The sequence below is a fragment of the Eublepharis macularius genome, chromosome 18, assembly GCF_028583425.1.
Source record: "Eublepharis macularius isolate TG4126 chromosome 18, MPM_Emac_v1.0, whole genome shotgun sequence".
Taxonomy (NCBI): domain Eukaryota; kingdom Metazoa; phylum Chordata; class Lepidosauria; order Squamata; family Eublepharidae; genus Eublepharis; species Eublepharis macularius.
Window position 1 is genome coordinate 21700874 of NC_072807.1, and position 19257 is coordinate 21720130.

General features: G+C 44.7%; 1 protein-coding gene across 2 annotated transcripts in view; it reads right to left on the bottom strand.

Annotated features, from left to right (window-relative positions):
• The window catches only part of PCSK6 (proprotein convertase subtilisin/kexin type 6), a 105976-nt gene that overhangs the window by 36302 nt on the left and 50417 nt on the right, over positions 1-19257 (bottom strand). Inside the window, exons 9-12 of one of the 2 annotated variants that reach the window (XM_055002543.1) lie at positions 17894-17994; positions 13159-13262; positions 9351-9468; positions 598-786 (exon numbers count right to left, since the gene is read on the bottom strand). In XM_055002543.1, the coding sequence (XP_054858518.1) occupies positions 598-786; positions 9351-9468; positions 13159-13262; positions 17894-17994 (512 nt within the window). Of the gene's footprint in view, positions 1-597; positions 787-9350; positions 9469-13158; positions 13263-17893; positions 17995-19257 lie in introns of those variants that run through there. The other variant, XR_008598534.1, reaches the window with a different exon arrangement.

Here is a 19257-nt window from a genome sequence, read left to right on the forward strand (position 1 = left end):
TTGCATGCAGGAGGTCCCAAGTTCAATCCCCGGCATCTCTAGTTAAAAGGATCCAGAGAGTAGGAGATGTGGAAGACCTCCCCCTGAGACCCTGGAGAGCTGCTGCCAGTCTGAGTAGACAAGACTGACCTTGATGGACTCATGGTCTGTAACAGTATATGACGGCTTGATTTGTATTCATGTGTGTGTTCAGTTGTTACATAGACACAACCCTCTTACAATCCCTGTGGAACTGGCTTTCCTGCAAGATTCAGAGCCAAGCTACAAGTGACGCCTGACACAGGTTGGACACTTGTCAGCTTCCCTCAAGTTTTGATGGGAAATGTAGGCATTCTGGTCTTGCAGCTGTAATGGAGAGCCAAGCTGTAAAACCAGGATGCGTACATTTCCCATCAAAACTTGAGGGAAGCTGACAAGGGTCCAACCTGTGTAAGACGTCACTTGTAGCTTGGCTCTCAGAGTCTCTCTCCTTCCTTCCCCCAACAATGTTCTTCCTCGTCAGGAGAAAACCTAATCAAGCCACTCTCCACGGCCTGTCCCAGCTGTAAATGCTCGGGAGTGGAAATGGAGCAGCTTTCGAGATTCCGCACGACTCACCTCCTCGCCAGAAGCTGAGACTTTGTCCCAGAAGGAGACGTCAGGTTGATCTGTAGGTCTCCCCGCCGAGGGTGCATAATGGTAATCCGCACGACAACATGCTCCAAGTAGACCACATGATGATCACGTTGATCAGCACAAGCGTTGGTTACAGTTGCCGTCCTCACCGTCTTGTTGGTAGGGATGAACCTGGACATTGCAAAGAAAGGAAAGCTTGCAATTTCTAGGAGACTGAGATAGCTTGATCTAAGACACCCTACTACTCCTCTCCAGAGATCAGAAGTACGGCGTCTGCTTTGCATGCAGAAGGCCCCAGGTTAAATCCCCAGCATATCCAGTTAAAAGAATCAAGCATCAAATTAGTTAAAAGAATTCAGTTAAAAGAATCAAGCATTAAATGATGTGAAAGACATTAACCTGAGACCTTGGAGATACACTGCTGAACAAACAATACTGACCTTGATATATCAATGGTCTGAATTAGGATAAGACTGCTTTGTACACATGTGCAAAACCATAGCCCTATGAAGTAACCATGCTGGTGGTTCCAAGAGCATAAGTACCTAAGAAGAGCTCAGACATCAGACTGACGGCCCATTTAGACCATTCTGTTTCCCCACTGGCTGGCCGCTGTGTGAAACAGGACAGTGGACTAATGGTTCAGGATGCTGGACCATTGGTTCGATTCAGCATGGTTACTCTTGCATCCTTTACAGGAGCCAATCAGATGCCCTGGAAGGTTCACAGTAGAGGAATGGAGGCCAAAGCCTTGTTAGCCTCTACCCCGGCAACTGTGACCATTTGCATCATTCTCAAGCCATATTGCACAAAAAGATCCAGTTAGCCGTGTTTGTCTGCTGCTGCAAATAGTAATGACAGTCCAGTAGCACCTTTAAAACTAACCAACTTTATTGTGGCATAAGCTTTCAAGAAACACAGCTCTCTTCATCAGATGCATGAGAGCGGTGGTTCTTGAAAGCTTATGCTACAATAAAGTTGGTTAGCCTTAAAGGTGCTACTGGACTCTTTACTATATTGCACAAAAAGGTTCTTTTTGGGTCGGGAGGAGGATAGTCCTGGGAATTACTGATTCGGTTCACAAAACAAATTACATTCTACAACTTCTCCTAAGATAGAAGAGAGGAACTGATCTCGGCTGAGCTCAGCCGGATTTCACGCTTTCAGAGGCTGTGTTCAGAGGCTGCCTTCTCCACCACACAGTCACCACCCACCAGCAACGAGCCAACTCCCAGCAAAGGGTTCGAAGCGTGTTGTTAATGTCTAATTCATTGGGAGGGAGCTGCCTGTCAGGCCCCAGACCACTCCAAGGATACTTCTGAGCATATGGTGGAGTGTTCTCAGGGGGGATTACATCGTCTGTCTTTTATTTGGCCTTACTCATAAAGGCAGAACTGAAAAAAACAACAACCTATAAACAGTGATGTCATTTCCCGGGGAGAGGGAGAGATTTTTTTTTTTTACAAGGAGACATCAAAACATTATTTGCATGCAGCATGAACCAATTTCAAGATGAGTGTTTTGCTCCAAGATTCTTAGACTCATTTGAGTTCAAGCAGTCCTTGTCAGCACCTGGAATCCTGATCCAAGACGTGGATGTGCCAAGTCAAGCCCAGAAAGCAATTTTTCACTCCAGTCCCAAACACATTGTCCCGATACAGCACCCACCAAAAGTCAAAATCAAAAAGAGTCCAGTAGCACCTTTAAGACTAACCAATTTTATTGTAGCATAAGCTTTCGAGAATCACAGTTCTCTTCGTCAGATGCATGGAGGGCAAAAAGAGAAACTGGTCAGATATAGAGGAGGGGGGGCGGGGTAGATGCAAACATCTCCTTCTGATATGCAGATACAAACAGCTCCTTCTGATGTGGAGATCAGTTTGCTTCTGTAAAGATTCAGAGGACTTAGCCGTGTTAGTCTGTAGTAGCAAAATCAAAAAGAGTCCAGCAGCACCTCCAAGACCAACCAATTCCACTGCAGCACAAGCCTTCGAGAACCACAGCTCTCCCCGCCAGATGCATCTGACAAAGAGAACTGTGATTCCCCGAAAGCCCACGCCAGCTGTGTTGGTCTCCGTAAAACAGCAGGATTCGAGTCCGGGAGCACCTTAAAGACCAACAAAATTTTCAGGGAATAAGCTTACGAGAGTCAAAGCTCCCTTTGTATCGGATGACTCTCAAAATCTTATACCCAGAAAATCTTGATGATCTTTAAGGCTCTACTGGACTTAAAGCTAGCTGTTCACCAAATGCCAATGGGGCTTCCCTACTAGAGCCTCGTAAGGTTGCTGAATGGTTGCCTCTCTAGAAATAAACAAGAAGGGAGCCTTTGATCACGGGATATCTCTCTGCGTGTTCATCAGAGCTCTTACACCCACAACAAATCTCTGAATTGTAGGAAGCAGTGCCTACATCTGAAGCTTCTGTCTTTCCTTCATAGGAAGAGTGCATCTAGTCCCAAAGGTTATGCTAGAATAAAAAACTTGTTTGGGTTTATGGGCGCCACAAAACACCTCTTCATTCTTTCTGTTTAGTTACAGGTGGTGGTGGAAAGTGCTGTCAAGTTGTAGACAACTTACGGCAACCCCTGTTGGGGTTTTCAAGACAAGAGACAAACAAGAGGTGATTTGCCATTGCCCGTCTCTGCATAGTGACTCTGGTCTTCCTTGGAGGTCTCCCATCCAATTACTAACCAATGCGGACTCTACCTAGCTTCTGAGATCTAATAAGATCAGGGCTGAATCCACACTACCTCGGAGCGTCCCAGCATTGCGCTAAATGTTCGCTAAACACCCGGAAGTATAGCATCTTTCAAGTGCGATTTCTGAATCGTGCTAGAAAGACGCTATACTTCCGGGTGTTTAGCGAACATTTAGTGCAACACTGGGACGTGCCGAGGTAGTGTGGATTCAGTCCAGGCTTGCCTGGGCTCCTACAGTGTCCTAAATGCCCTATGAATGTTATGGTGTTCCTCCTTGGATCATCTAAGGACCAAAGCACACACATGATAATTGCCATGGAGATGCCCCCAGAAACAGTTTCCCCACAGGAAGTGATCCCTATTGAACCTATAATGATGGGAAACCCTTAATGCATGGATTTCAGCCCTCATGCCTAGAGTTTTCATACCTTCATTCTATGATCCTGGCAGCTACTGGATATGGTTAGGGAATTATCAAAAAAGGGTCTGAAAAATGGTTACCATTGTGGCATCCTTATATAGATCTACGGTGCGGCTGCATTTGGGATTCGGTGTACAGCTCCAGAATCTCCATTTCAAGAAAGAATGGACAACTAAGGAGGGTACAAGCACCTTCCCTGCTCTCTGAGCTCTATTAGGAAGGGAAGGATCAAAACATAATATTAAGCAATACAAATTAACTAATGCCCTTTAGTGGAACCACTGTCGGTGGCCAAAGAGTGGGTATTACATCTGTCTGCCGTTCAGGGCTCAGATTACAACCAAGACCACACAATGTATAACCAAGCAGAACCACAATCCATTTTCTTGGACCCCAGCCAGTGGCACATTTCCAAGTGCCCTGGCCCATCCAACAGGAAACAACATATGTTCTAATGGATCAAGAAGCAAATTTTGGCACCCAGATGTCTGATGGGCTCGGTCCTTTCCCTGTGCTCGCCCGGTAGGACACTGTACAACTGAATTCGGTGGATATGACCCAAGAATGGAAACAGTTATCAATGTGGTCCAGAAATCTCAGGCTGGAGGCTGGTATGGCAGGTTTGGTTGTTGGGGCTGCTTGCGGCACTGTGGAGGCTGGTACGGCAGGTTTGGTTGGAGTTGGGGCTGCTCGCCGCACTGTACCCTGGAACTTATGTCTACAAGTCCCATCGAGGAGACCCCGCCGAAATTATGCCTTGGACACAAATTCTCCGCAAGCTGGGGGAAAACAGTGACACACACTGGGAGGAGGATTTGAAACCCTGACATTATCCTCATTGACCAGCTGTGGAATGCGTTGTTTCAAAACATTCCGGGTCCCAGATGGCTTCATCACACACACACACACAAATACGGCATGGCTGCAAGTGCATTGCCAGAGCCCCAGTGGTCCAAGGAAAATAAGGAGATGCCCAGATGGGAGAAACATTTTGAGAGTTAAGGTGCACCACAAATGGAGGACTGCAAGTGAGTCAGGAAACAAGCATGCATGTGTATCTATTTATCTACCCATCCATCCTATTTAGATAGGATAAATTAGATCATAATCTATCAATCTCAAAGTATGCAGAAAGAGACAGGCAGAGAGCTTAGTTTTTGCCTTAGAAACAACAGACATTTTCACACTGCTTACCAGCCACGGAACATTGCGCCAAGCTCCTGGAGTGACAGCATCTTCCTGATGCTGTTGTTCCAGGAGCTTGGCGCGATGTTGTGTGGCCGGTAAGCAGTGTGAAAACGGCCACTATCCAAGCAGTGAGGCAGGGCTGGCCAACCACTAGGCAGACGAAGGCACCAGATCTTGAGGGGCATCAAAAAGGCAAGAGGATAGCCCTTTACTGACTTGAAGGGAAGCTCAGCATTCACTTGCTTCTAGAATCTCCATATCTGTTTGCTCTGGTCTTCTATAGCTGCCCTGATGGAACATGGCTTTTAAAGATTTTATTTATTTTTAAATTGTTCATTTTGAATGCCCAGTTAAGTAAAATGTCCATTTCAGACTTCGCATTTTTCTCTCTGTTGAATGGGAGCTCACCAAAGTCTTTGTTTGCCTAGGGCGCCCATAAGCATTAGACCGGACTTGCAGCCAGGGCAAAATCATTATCTTTATGAGATGGGGTGGACTCCTGGGTCATGTGTGCACTGAAGAACAGATAGCTGTAATACTACCCTCTGTCAACCGAGAGTGGCCACGCTCAAAAAGGTTCACAGATTTCTCCTTGAGTCCTGATGGGAGACCCTCTGCTATTGTATAGATTAACATAAGAGCTGCACTTTCCTCAGTTTAAATCTCACATGAATTTACCAGGTGGTTCTTTCTCAACTTGAATCCATCATCGGCAACAGGGGAATAATGTTCCTGACTATAAGGTTGCTGGGAAAAGATACGTGATGCATTTTGAGCATTAGAGAAACGTTAAGGACTATGACTGTTGGGTGGTTGTCGTTTCTTCATTCCCAGCGTGGCCTCGCGGTGCCCACAAATGTCTTTGCTGGCGCCCGCTTCCTTTGTCCCCACAGCATCTCTTCCCCAAAGAGACTTCTATATGCCCTTTGCACTGCCCCAAACACACAGAAACAATGACATACAACTATAATATAATCCTTGTAACCAGGGCTTTTTTTTATGGGAAAAGAGGTGTTGGAACTCAGGACCGCACAATGATGTCACTTTGGGTCAGCTGGAACAAGGGGGGAGTTTTTTAAAGTTTAAATTGCCCTTGGTGAAAATGGTCACATGGCCAGTGGCCCCGCCCCCTGATCTCCAGACAGAGGCGATCAGGGGGCGGGGCCACCGGCCATGTGACCATTTTCAAGAGGTGCCGGAACTCCGTTCCACTGCGTTCCAGCTGGAAAAAAGCCCTGCTTGTAACCACCAGAGTACCTTTGATCATGTCAGGTTGTCTCTTCCTACTACACCTAAACCTTAGCCGGGGCTTGCATATCTGGAGTGAGGGGAACCACTTGCAAGGCAGATGTTGAACACAAAACATGTGCAAGCTTTTGAGCTCCCCTGAACTCGTTAGGCTGGATGTTTAAAAAAATCCTGTCTCTCTCACACGCACATACATGTGCGCACACACAGACAAAATGCTTCCTTATAGTAAAAAGTTCCCTTCAAGTTTTGCTCTAATTCTGCAGGACGAAGGGTAGTTAGAACATCTTTCCAGGCTAAATTTTCTGCTTACAAAGAGTTTTGTTTTATGGCTTTGCATTCCACAGCAATATGCCCCATTTCACCACCTCATGCAGCTGAATTTATTGTCCCATCCTCATACACAGAACTCCTAAATCTCCACACCTTGATATAATTTCCCCGGACAAATAATACTGTGTTTTAAATATTACGACACTGGAGAAGGAAGCACTTTACAAGAACCTAAGAGGCACCATCGTTGGGTTTACTCTACCTCATTAGAGCAGGAGGTGGTTCAGAAGAACCCAGGAGGCATCTCTGTATTTTCAGGGAGCACAATTCAGAACCATTAGCTTCCACTATAGGAGCATGAATGGCTTGCAACTTCCCAATATTTTGTGATTGGCCCCAGTAACCCTTGGCAGCCATTTTTTGGTTGGCTGCACTTCCCCAAGGCAGCCATTTTGTGGTTGGCTGCACTTCCTCAAGGTAGCCATTTTGTGATAGAACCCACTAATTGTTCTCAAAATTCCACAGGTGCCCACAAGTTGAGCATGGATGGGACCCCCCCCCCCCCCGCACGCACACACCTGTTTGTTCTGCTGCAGCCTGTGGGGGGTTCACTTAGGCTATACCCAGTCAAAGAAGCTGTGGCTTTCTCTAAGCACCACATCTTTTTCTGTTGTACCCAATCCCCAATGAGACAAAGCAGGGAGAGAAGTTGTTTGCCAAGCAGGGAACACACTTCAAGGCAAGGCCGAACCGACTTCCAGCCATCCTCTGGGTTCAGAAAAAGTTTATGCAGTTTGGTAATTAGAACCAGTTGTCAACATGAAAGCCACGCCAAGCCATACCAGCACATATAACGTAAGCCTGCCTCCCCTAAAGATTTTTCTAAAAGACTGGAAGAGAGCTCAGAACGTGTTTGCCTTTGCCTACATAGCCTCACAAGGACAAGCCCACAGATGTAACTGAACAAAGGCAATTACTGAACAACTCCATCACTGGACAATTTAGTACTTCATTCGAGGAAGCTCATGAAACCCTAGCAAAGATGCTGTTAGCTTTTTAGCATAGGCCAGCACCCACAAGCTCTATAAACTACCTGTCCCCAGCCTTTTAAATGTTCTCTGCTTTTGGGGGGGAGGAGGGCGGCAGTTACCCCTTATACTGGCTCATATATTTGCAACAAACAAACAAAATATATTTGCATTCTTTCTTTCCCTCCTTCTTCCTTTCTTATGCACTCAGCCCCTTAGATGAGTAACCACTGATAACGCCATGTAAAAGTGGCAAATAAGTATATCATTTCCTTTATTGCTTTTACATTCATCTTCTCTGCCATCCAAGCACTGACTGGATCGAGACTTACCAAGCTTCAGCAAGAATGCTGTATTCAGACCATCCATAGGCATGGACCTGTTGGATCAGCTGAGAGCCAAGCTACAAGTGACTTGCTTGGCATGTGAACAGACTCACGTGTATTCCTCCCTGTTCACTTGCCATTCACAAGCTACAAGTGACACCTGACACAGGTTGGACACTTGTCAGCTTACCTTAAGTTTTGACGGGAAATGTAGGCATCCTGGTTTTACAGCTTGGCTCTCCATTACAGCTGCAAGGCAAGGATGCCTACATTTCCCGCCAAAACTTAAGGTAAGCTGACAAGTGTCCAACCTATGCCAGGCATCACTTGTAGCTTGGCTCTCAGTGGAAGGTAGGTCCATCTAGTCTAGCATCTTCTTTCAAAAAGCAGCCAACCAGCTATTTGGGACACTTTTCAGTTTATTCTGGGCACAGAGGGCAAGGCCTTCCCTGTTGTTGCCTCCTAGTACTGGTAACTGCTTCTGAATATGGAAGTTTCCTTTACTCACTGTGGCAAGTAGATGTTGATGGACCTACCATGCATGAATATGTCCAACTCCCTTTAAAAGCCATCCATGTTTGTGGCCATTATCCACTGGCAATGAATGCCACAACTTAATTACTCATTGAGTAAAGAAGTATATCTGTTTGCCTGTCAATAATAACAACAACAACATTCGATTTATATACCGCCCTTCAGGACAACTTAATGCCCACTCAAAGTGGTTTACAGTGTGTTATTATTATCCTCACGACAATCATCCTGTGCGGTAGGTGGAGCTGAGAGAGCTCCTAGAAGCTGTGACTGACCTAAGGTCACCCAGCTGGCTTCAGGTGGAGGAGTGAGGAATCAATCCTGGTTCTCCAGATTAGAGTCCTGCCGCTCTTAACCGCTACACCAAACCTATTGCCCATCAACTTAACTGAGTGCCCCTGAGTTCCTAGTATTATAGTAGAGGGAGAAGAAGTTGTCTTTGTCCGCTTTATCTGTGACTATAAACCATATATATGCTTAGCTTCAACAAAACAACAGGGCCGGATCTAGGGTTGCTGGTGCCCAGGGCAACCCAAGTCTGGCCCCTTGCGTGCGCGTGGGGGCTGGGAGGCTGCCTGCACTTCCGCCTGCGTGCTCCCGGCAGCTGCGCCCGGCATCCCCTCCTTGGCGGTGCCAGGGGCAGACTACCCCCTGCCCCCCCCTCGATCCGGCCCTGCAAAACAAATACCTCATAAGCGCCTCCTGTTTTATTGGAAAAAAGCAAAGATAGGTTCTCAGTGTTGAGGGAGAAGAAAGTGAGCACCAGAAAACACATCAACAGGTACTATGGCACCCTTGGGTCACCCCACTAGGGAACTTCCTCGCTAACCACTACACCGCACTGCCTCTCAGATCATACATGGGTCTAACTGGGCCATGGATTAAGCGCTGTGAGTTCACATCATCAAATATCTGGGATGCGGTGTGGGAAGGAATTTAGTAATGAGCTTTTGATTGTCTCAAAGAAAATTCTACATATATGGGGGGGAAGGAAACTTAAACATATTAACACTCACCAAGGCCGCTTATTGGACGTTCCAACACAAACGTGCTGAGCAGGGGCTGTCTTCCACTTCTTGGCTTCTATAACAAGGGCTTCTGCGTCCACCAGTCCAAAGCCATACAGATGGCTAACTGAAAAAAACAGTTGTCTCAAAGATCTTTTTGCTTATTAAAAGGAAAAAAAAAACCACCAGCAGCACCACCATTCAGAAGGCCATTTATACATTCGTGGCACTCAATAGTCTCCAAGAGGAATCAAACAAAAGAAAACTTATTCTCATTCCTGGTGCAAGAGTCTATACTGCTCTGTTTTTGTAGCAACCTGTACACTTGTAGGAAAACTTTTAAAAACTATTCTTTCTCTCGTTCTCTTTCTGGCGTGCTTGGGAAAATACCAGGAGAATCAGCATTAAATATGCTAAACAGAGAAATTCACAACTAAGGGGTTGCCGATGCATATTCATAGAACTCCCGTTGCACATTTGGTAATTTCTGAAAGTTCTAAAATGAACTATCACCATTCCCTGTTTCATAATGCGCACACGAGTACACTACAGTGGCTAAACAAACAAAGGCTCTTGGTTCAAATCTCACCTCTGAAATCTTCATAGATGGCCTTGGGGACAGCATTTTTTCTTAGATTTCTGAAATACGGGGACAATGACATTGGCCTGCCTTACAGGGTTGTCAAAAGTAAAGGATGTGACTGGCCCAAGAACAGCCAGCAAGCTTCAGTGGCAGAGGTAGAGATTCAAAGCTGAACACGCACAGGAAGACACAGGAGAGCCAGTTTGGTGTAGTGGTTAAGAGCGGCAGGACTCTAATCTGGAGAGCCAGGTTTGATTCCCCACTCCTCTGCTTGAAGCCAGCTGAGTGACCTTGGGTCAGTCTCAGCTTCTCGTAGCTCTCTCAGTCCCACTCTCCTCACAGGGTGATTATCATGGGGATAATAACATACTTTGTAAACTGCTCTGAGTGGGCATTAAGTTGTCCTGAGGGGGGGTATATGTCAAATGTTGTTGTTGTTGTTGTTGTTAGGAAGTGGCCATAGGTACATCAAGGTCAGTCTTGTCTACCCAGACTGGCAGCTGCTCTCCAGGGTCTTGGGAATTCACATCACCAGGATCTTTTTAACTGGAGATGCTAGAGATGAACCTGGGACCTTCTGTATGCAAAGCAGGGCCACAGCCCCTCCCCCTCCCAGATCCCAGCCGGATACTCTAATTACAACATAATACTGGAGCTCTTATGCTGTCTGATCCCATTTTTGTAAACTTAAGAAATCTCCCTTGGGTCTCAGTGAGAAAGGTAGGCTATAAGTAAATCAACTATATAAACAGAAAAACAAATGATAATGCATGCAACCCTGCAATCACAAAAACAAGGCATTTGTACAAGTTTCCTCTTTATGCATACACATCCCACCCCTTATAAAAACACCTTCCCTTTCTAGGAGAATGGGAATCCAGAAACTGCAGGTAATTCTTTTTCAGAAGCATTCGTTTTTATAAAAATGGATTAGTGTCAGGTCACTGAAAGCTAACACGAGACACACAATTTAATTCCGAAAGAGGATTTGTTCTGAAACCTTGACAATGTTTTGTCACATCAAGCGCAACCAAAATAAAAGCAGGAATTTCTCAGATCTTGTCACATTAGCATGCCTTTCCCCAAAACTCTTTTTCCTTTGCCTCTTTCAGCCGCTGCTCCGATCCTGGCTGCTGAAACAGACATGAGCTCGCAAATATCCATTGATAAAAAAAGGCTTCAAAGGGGATTATCAAGCCTCAGAACAGCCAATAACCACTGCCTGGCAGGTCGGCAGGGCAGGTAATAGAAAGAGCTTTTTGAAATGGATACAGGACCAGCACTCCAGGCTCAGAAAACTTCGGAGGATATTGATTTGGATTTATACCTTAATCCCTTGAGCGATGATTGGGGAGGAGAGATGAATTACTATAGCTAATAGAAAAGTTGGTGGTCAGATCCCATTGTGAAAGCAGAGGGGGGGAACAGGCCACCACACACCAGAGGGTCTCCCTAGATATCCTGGGAAATATAACTTTAAAAAAGACATCTCCCTTTCCTTTGTGACCTAGCTTGAGGAGGACTGAGCAAGCTCACGGACCTCCAAGAGACAGAATGTTGGGGGCAGCTTTGAGTGCCAGTTAAGGAAAAAAGAAAAACCCTCTCACCGTGTACATTCAGTTCTTCAATGGAACATTTTTCTATCCATGCCCTCTGTCCCCCAGAACTATACCCCCTTAGCCAGTTCAAGAGGTTTCTCAGCTATAGTCCAATTTTCTGCAGGAGGCATCCAGAGGTCTGCAGTTTTCTTTGGCCGATCTTAACGCTGTTGGAGATAACTTTTAGCAAGTAACATAATTGCTTTGGTTTTTAAGATCCAAATTGTAATTGGCTGTTGTTATAGGTACTACCTGCTGTCGAGTTGCTTCTGGCTTATGGGTACCCTACAAATTAGCAACCTCCAAAACACCCTGCCTTGCAAACTGAAGGCCATGGCTTCCTTTATCAAGTCAATCAGCTGTTAGCTGCCTCAAAAGTATGGAAAGGTGGGGCCCACACAAATCCCTAAGGAATTATAGCATCTTAGAAGGGAAGATTTGGATCAGGGAGAAAACTTCTGATTTTCCCTCCCTGCCCTGCATAAGCAGTTCTAAACCTGGCATATTAAATGATGCAGAAACTACCCAGTAGCAACAGAGAGTACATAATAGTATAGCCTATAGTCCATTTCCCTTTACCAATCCATCTCTTTGAAACCACTGGCCATTTCCACACACGTTGAATGATGCACTTTCAATGCACTTTAGCAATCCTTTGGAAGTGGATTTTTTGTTCCACACATGGAAAAACAGTTCCAATGTTCACTAAAGCGTATTGAAAGTGGATTATCCAGTGTGTGTGGAAGCAGCCACTTTCTAACTGTACAGCTCTCCTAATCATAGAGGCTGTCAAGGCTCTCTTTGCAACTGGCATCCAATGAATGAACCGAGATGCTCAATTTTCACTCTGGCTGAGCCATAAAACTTACAAGCCTTTTGTAAGGATGGGTACCATAATATATATATGGAAGTGATCCAAAGTGGTTTACTAATTGCTTTTTTAGTACTACAGACTCGGAAATGGCGAAGTTTCAAGACAGCAGGTGGACACAGAACATCTCCATGAATTCCTATTAAGAAGCATTTTTGCAATATACAAATATGTACGTATGTTGTGTGTGAGTGTCTTAATTTTGTTGCACAGTGGGAAGACCATTTCCATTCCACTTAGTTTCTTCAGCAACTTTCCCTTTTCTGTTTTTCGCATTGCTTTTAGGTTCTGTGCCATTTTCTCTCCATTTATTATCCACTGAGGCTAAGAAAGGCACCAATTTTAAAAGCAATACTGCGATCGACGTTGGTTAATACGGTCAAGAGGGAAAAAATACAAGTGCAGTTTCATTCTAAGTGTGGAGAAACCCTCCCTCATTGAACCAGAGGCACAAAGTGATCTTTGCAACTGACTTATGACAACCCCATCAAGGAACTTTCAAGGCAAGAGAGGAACAGAGGTGGTTTGCCAGGGCCGTCTTCTGCGGGATAATCCAAGTCTTCCCCGGTCGGTCCTGTTTACCTTCCAAGATCCAGCAAGATCTGACTATACCATGCAGGTTTCATCCCAAGCTAGCTGGTACTATCTCCCAAATTAACTTCATTTACCTTCCCTTTCTGCTAGACGCAGCTTTCTAAATTAGATATCTCCCTGCTTGTTTTCAGACAAGCAACCCTTGCGATATTGCACCAGTGTTAGGCTCACCTTTCCTTCCAGCACCATTTGTTTTCCAGTCTGGGGCTAAGAGATGTACTGGTCTAGATGTTTTAACAAGCAAGTGCTGAACGTCACGCCAGGTAAGCAAAGGGCTAAATATAACAGGAGAAAAACGGGCAGGTTAAAACAGACATTTAACAGCAAATCATGGCTGGGCTGATGACGGGATTTTGCAAAGGGACAAGACCCAGCAGAGAAACCTTCAAACCAGCTTGCCAGTTTGGGCTTTTGGTAATGAAAGGTCCTACAGATCTTCATGGAAAACATTTTAAATCAGGAACTTGAGTGACGTGCTTCCTCAATGTCTAAGAGACCCACAGAGCATTCCTAAACAGAGTTACACCTTCCCACATCCTTTGACTTCAATGGTCTTACAAGGGTATATCTGCTCAGGATTGCACTGCAAAGCTGAGATCTGGGAGGTCCCCGGTTCAAAACATGCCCCGGCCATAAGCCAACTTGGTAGCTTCAGGCAAGCCACTCACCCTAAGCCTCAGCCCCCCACACCTCCTATAGGAATAATAATCTTTGTCTACCTTACTAGATTATTTGTAAGGATTTCAACAAGATGCATAAAAGGCCTTTAAACACCAAAGGGATGGCCATCACATGTGGGGCAGAACAAGGGGATAACTGCAGAGGCAGATGCCACTTTCTCATGTTCCTCCATGTAAAAACTCCCTGCAAGTATAAATATACATATCAGCCCAGCCTACTGTGCTGGGTTTCTACTTGCAGGGTTTTTTTAAAAAAATGTAGGGAAGCGTTTTTAAAAAAGCGAACCCTCAACTGCAGCCTGAAGTGGCACAACCCATTTTTACCACTGTGAGATTAATCACCTCTTTCTGTCACATGGGAAGATACAGATATCAAAGGGCTACGTAAAATGGGTGCAGTTTGAGGTTCTTGTTTTTAGTAGCAGATGGGTATAGTTTCAGGGGAAGGAAGACCATGGGGTGAAAAACTGATTTAGATATTTATACTCTATTTTCCTCCCTAATGGGAATTCAAAGTGGCTTCGTTCTCCCATCCTTCACTCTACCTTCACAACAATCCTGTGAGGTAGGTTATGCTGAGAGCGTGTGACTGACCCAAGGACACCAAGAGCCAAGCTACAAGTGACGAATTACACTTGCCTGGTAAGTGAACAGACTCATGTGTATTCCTCCCTGTTCACTTGCCATTCACTTGCACTCCACTTGATCAAGCGGAGAGCAAGTGAACAGGGAGGAATACATGTGAGTCTGTTCACTTGCCAGGCAAGTGTAATTTGTCACTTGTAGCTTGGCTCCAAGTGAGCTTTCATGGCAGAGTGGGGATTTGAACCTGGCTCTCCCAGATCCTAGCAAAACACTCTTAACGATGGTCGAATCCACATTCACTCATTACCCGCATATCTTCCGTTTGCCTCCAATCCGCGATTTTTTCCTCTTCGTTCACATTCCTGCTTCCAATCCGTCTTTCTTGCGCGTCCCTCCGGTCACACGGCCGCTCGAAAACCGCTTTTTTGGGCGGGACCTTTTTTTCCCGCCCATTTTTTTAAAAAAATTTTGAGCGCACTTTTCCGTTATTTCGATCTTGCCTTATAAAGAAACACCATTGAAGATAATGATGCCTCTCTTTCCCCCACTGACAGCACTGATGGCGCTCTCCCGTTTCTTTTTTGGAAATTTGGAAGCATGTGAGAAGCTTTTGTGGGCATTTCCTATGCAGGACAGTTCAGTGCCTGAATTTTACTGAAGTTTCACTTTCTTGGAGTGTCATTATTTTGATATTTCATAATTTCGATATTACAGTAATATAAAATAAAAAAAATAAAAAACAGTTAAAAAGGAAGTTTCGCGAGTCCGTTCTGAGGATGGATTCACCCCAAAATGATTTTTCAAACTACCAGATTTGATTCAGAAACAGCATAATCGATAAATCCAATGCTATGAAGTCAAAAACAGTCTTTTGCAGACTATGGAGCACTTGCAAGTTGAATCAGCCAATAGGAACTCTCGGAACGGCCGGAGAGACAGGAAGGGGGGTGGTTTTAAAAAAAACCACGTGTAAATTGCGCATTGGCCTGTTCACGGCCACCGTGAAACTCCCGTTGAAAACCTGTGACCACATATTTGGGAGAAATGCGAATGAAATGCGTCTGTTTAATGAGGTAATGTGACCGGCACTCGGGATTGCGTGGGGAATGCGGGGAACATGCGACTTAGAATGAGTAATGTGGATTCGACCGATGGCTCTCAAGTATATGAAAATTTGTATACATACTGGCACACACACACAGAGCGCTCTACATTAAATTTAAATATTTTGGCTACTCCATAGTCAGCAGATCCAACATATTAACCTCCAAATATGTTTTGTAAAGTCAAAATACTTAGAAAGATTGCAGTTCCATGCTTTTGCATTATCTCGTTATGTTTTTCTGCTCTGTGGGTGTCCCCTTAAGCCATCTTGAATGCCAATTTATAATTATATCAAAGCATTTAACAGCAAAAACTTGAATTCATTTCCTCTCCGGCTATGAAATGAAGCTGGGAAGCACTCAACATCTCTTAATGTGCTTGACCCCGGGTACTTAACGGTACAGTCTACATTGAGAACTAACGGATTGCCAGAGTTACAGACCTAACTCTCTCTAATTTATTTGTAACGAATGCTTGTTTTCAAACTGTGTTCGCACAACGCAGAGTTTCAAAATGGAGCTATAATTTATCTTAAAACGTGGATTGGGGAGGAGGGAAGTGAGTGTGTGGGCGAAGGACGACCCAAGCTGCCAACTCTGCGTATCTTGGTGCGACATTTCCACAGCTTCAATCACAATAATAAAACAAACTAACTGTCTCTGCCGCTGTGAATTCACAGCATCTGGCAATGCATTAGTGATGAGAGGAGCTATCATAGCATGGGTGTACTAAAAGAAGTCTGACATTTGAGCTTGGAGTTCATTTTCTTCTTCCCCATTGTACGAATAAAACAGGCTGCAAAATTTGGAAAGGAAAAATAAACTGAGAATGTTTGTTAACACTCTAAAAATTTACTGGGTCTTCAACAGAAGATGGGATTTAGATAAAGGGCATTCATACAGCATAGGTCGTTCAGTGGCTCATAGCTAAACAGAACCTCCATATTCAGAGGTAGCATATCCCTGAATAGCTAGGGGACAATACCATGGGCTGACATTGACCTCCATGCACTACTTTGTAGGCTTACTAGGGACATCTTGGTTGGCCTTTGGGTGATGGATTGGACTTGATCAGGCAAAGATTTTTCAATGTTTTTATAAGTCCAAACACCACCGCAAGAATTTTCAATCTGAGTTCAGGAGAAAGGCAGGGTATAAATATTTTAAACAATTAAGCAAGCTTTGGGATTCCCCACATTGTGGGTGCCATCTGGCAGAAATCAGCTCTAAGATCTCCGTGTTCCGCAGGATGGGGTGGAGGTGCCTGGATGCATCTTTGCTCTAGAGCAAAGGAATACAGACCAACAAAAAAATACCCCAGTAGTTGTAACTAGTTCTAACTGAGACAAAATGAACCATGTGGTTCATGGTTTGTCGCATTTCACAAACCATGAACTTTCACGAACCTGCCCCGGTTCACGAACTGGTTCATTTGGTTTGTGAAAATGTCACATCCAGGTCAGCAAATCATCACTTCCGGGTCAGCAGAAGGTCTACAGGAAGTCCACCCCCTGTTGCCTAGGAAACTGATTGAGCGGTGCCAGGCTGTCTGCAGTGATGAACCAAAAAAAGAACCAAATGAACCAGCCTAAAGTTTGTGGCAGTTCATCAGAAATGGGCTCTGACGAACCGCTGGTTCGCGAACCACGAACTGGCCTGGTTTGTTATGAACTTTGGCTCATATTTCAGTTCATGCCCATCTCTAGTTGTGTAACCAACATCTCTTCTACATCACCACAAAGTGGTTTACTTATCCAGAGTGTTAACAGCGCCAAATGCATTCCAGCTGCATGTTTATCACAGATGTTTATTCAAACATTTACACCCCACCTTTTCCTTGGGGCTCAAGGCAGATTCTAGTTCTCACTTAAAATCATTCACAGTACAATAAAACCTCATTAAACCCGTTGTCCTTGAGGCCTTTGAGAAAGGGCAGAATAAATTAGATAGATTAGTTAGGTAAATTACAGTGAAATTCTAAGCAGAGTTACTACAGTCTAAGTCCATTGATTTCAATGGGCTTAGACTGGAGTAACTTTGATTAGGATTTCACTGCTAGAGAGTTGCAGGATGATTCTGAACATCTCCTGAGTTGGGGGTATGGGTGTAATCTCAGTTTGATTGGGCTGACTATGGCCGTTTTCACACTACTAACCTGCTTCCGCAACATTGTGCAAAAAACACAGAAGATAGCGTCTTCTCGTGAGAGTTTTGCACAATGTTGCACAAAACTCTCGCAAGAAGACGCTATCTTCCGCGTTTTTTGCACAATGTTGCACAACATTACGGAAGCAGGTTAGTAGTGTGAAAACAGCCACCATCATCAGGCACTTGAAACTGCAACCAGAATATGCCCCAGAATTCATAGCAGACACACCCAGATTCTGCAGCAGGAAACAAAGAGTCTATAAAACCATCGTTTTTCAATCTTGCCATTAAAAAAAAAATCTCTTTATTTATACATTTTCCTTGCCCTCTTTATCTGTTTCTCTGTTTTATCTGTTTATGAACAAGCTTTGGAAGAAAAAACGTCCTTACTTGGCCTCCAGCGCCAAAGCAATTACCCCTGCCACCATCGGGGCAGACACAGAGGTCCCTGTGTGGCCGTCAGTGCAGCGTTTCTTCAGATCTGTGGTAACCTAATGACAAATACGGATACAGCTGTTAGGTGGCAAGTGAAGGTCCAGCTAGCAAACAAATATTAGGGGGTCAGGGTCAGACAAGACGGGGTCTGCGGGAAGAAGAAAGACACCTAATGCAAGAAAGAACACCCCCTACCAACCATTCCCGAAGAAATCTAATCATGTTGCCAGAATATTACTATCCAAAGTAAAGCAGAGTTTGCATCTCTCTACTAAGTTGGCAAAGCTCATGTGATTCTGCTTCCACTATTTATGGGGTTTTTAAAATGTATTTTTGGGGGAAAGAACCAGGGAAAGAAGGGGAGGGTAAGGGGATAAATGGGTTGCAGCCGGTCAGAAGTCCAAAGAGTAGCCCAAAAGAAGGATGGCCATCTCCCATTTGCATCTAACCAACTAAGTGATATCATCTTGGGAGGCAATGTTGTGTGTGCGCCCCTGTTCTGAAGTTAGGTGGGTATTTATCCAAGACAGTGCCTTCACAGTGGTGGCACCTATGCTCCGGAACATTCTGCAGACTGAGGCTCATAGAATCATAGGGTTTGGACCTCCAGAGTCATCTAGTCCAACCACCTGCACAGTGCAGGAAATTCACAACTACCACCCCATCACAGTCCCAGTGACCTCTCCTCTATGCCCATCAGGTACCCACTTTTTAAAATTCTCTAAAACCTTTTAGATTCCCTGTAGTTGGTTTTCACCAATCCACCCTGTTCAGGCTGAGGATTTTAAAGTCTCTTTTCTTTTTTAAAGCTTGTTTGATTAATGTAACCCTCTTTTAAATGGAAATGTTTTATGCTGCCATTCTGCTATTGGATGTGTGATACTTTTAAGGGTTATCTATATTGTCATTTTACCCTGTATGCTGTCTAGTCATCAAGGGAAGGTAAGATATTAACATTTTAATAAACAAGTGCTGCCTGAACCAGCTCTGCTTAGAAATTTCTGACATTAAAATAATATATTTTTAAACCTCAGGGGCTGAGTGGCTGAGAGTTTAGAACTATTAAAGTCCCTTTAGAATAAGGAATTGGCAACAACATCCCATGAGATTGGAAGGGAGCATGAAACTTCTAGCTTGGCCAAGCCTGATATAAATAATGGAACAACAGAAGGAGATCTTCAAACTGCTTCATCGCCAGCCAGAATCCTATCTGTGGTTCCAGCCACTGATCTCAGGGGAAGACACATCCCAAGTCTGGATTTGGGCACATCTCCGGCCCGGCCCTGACAGGTGGACAAGTGAAACATCCTAAGCTGTTG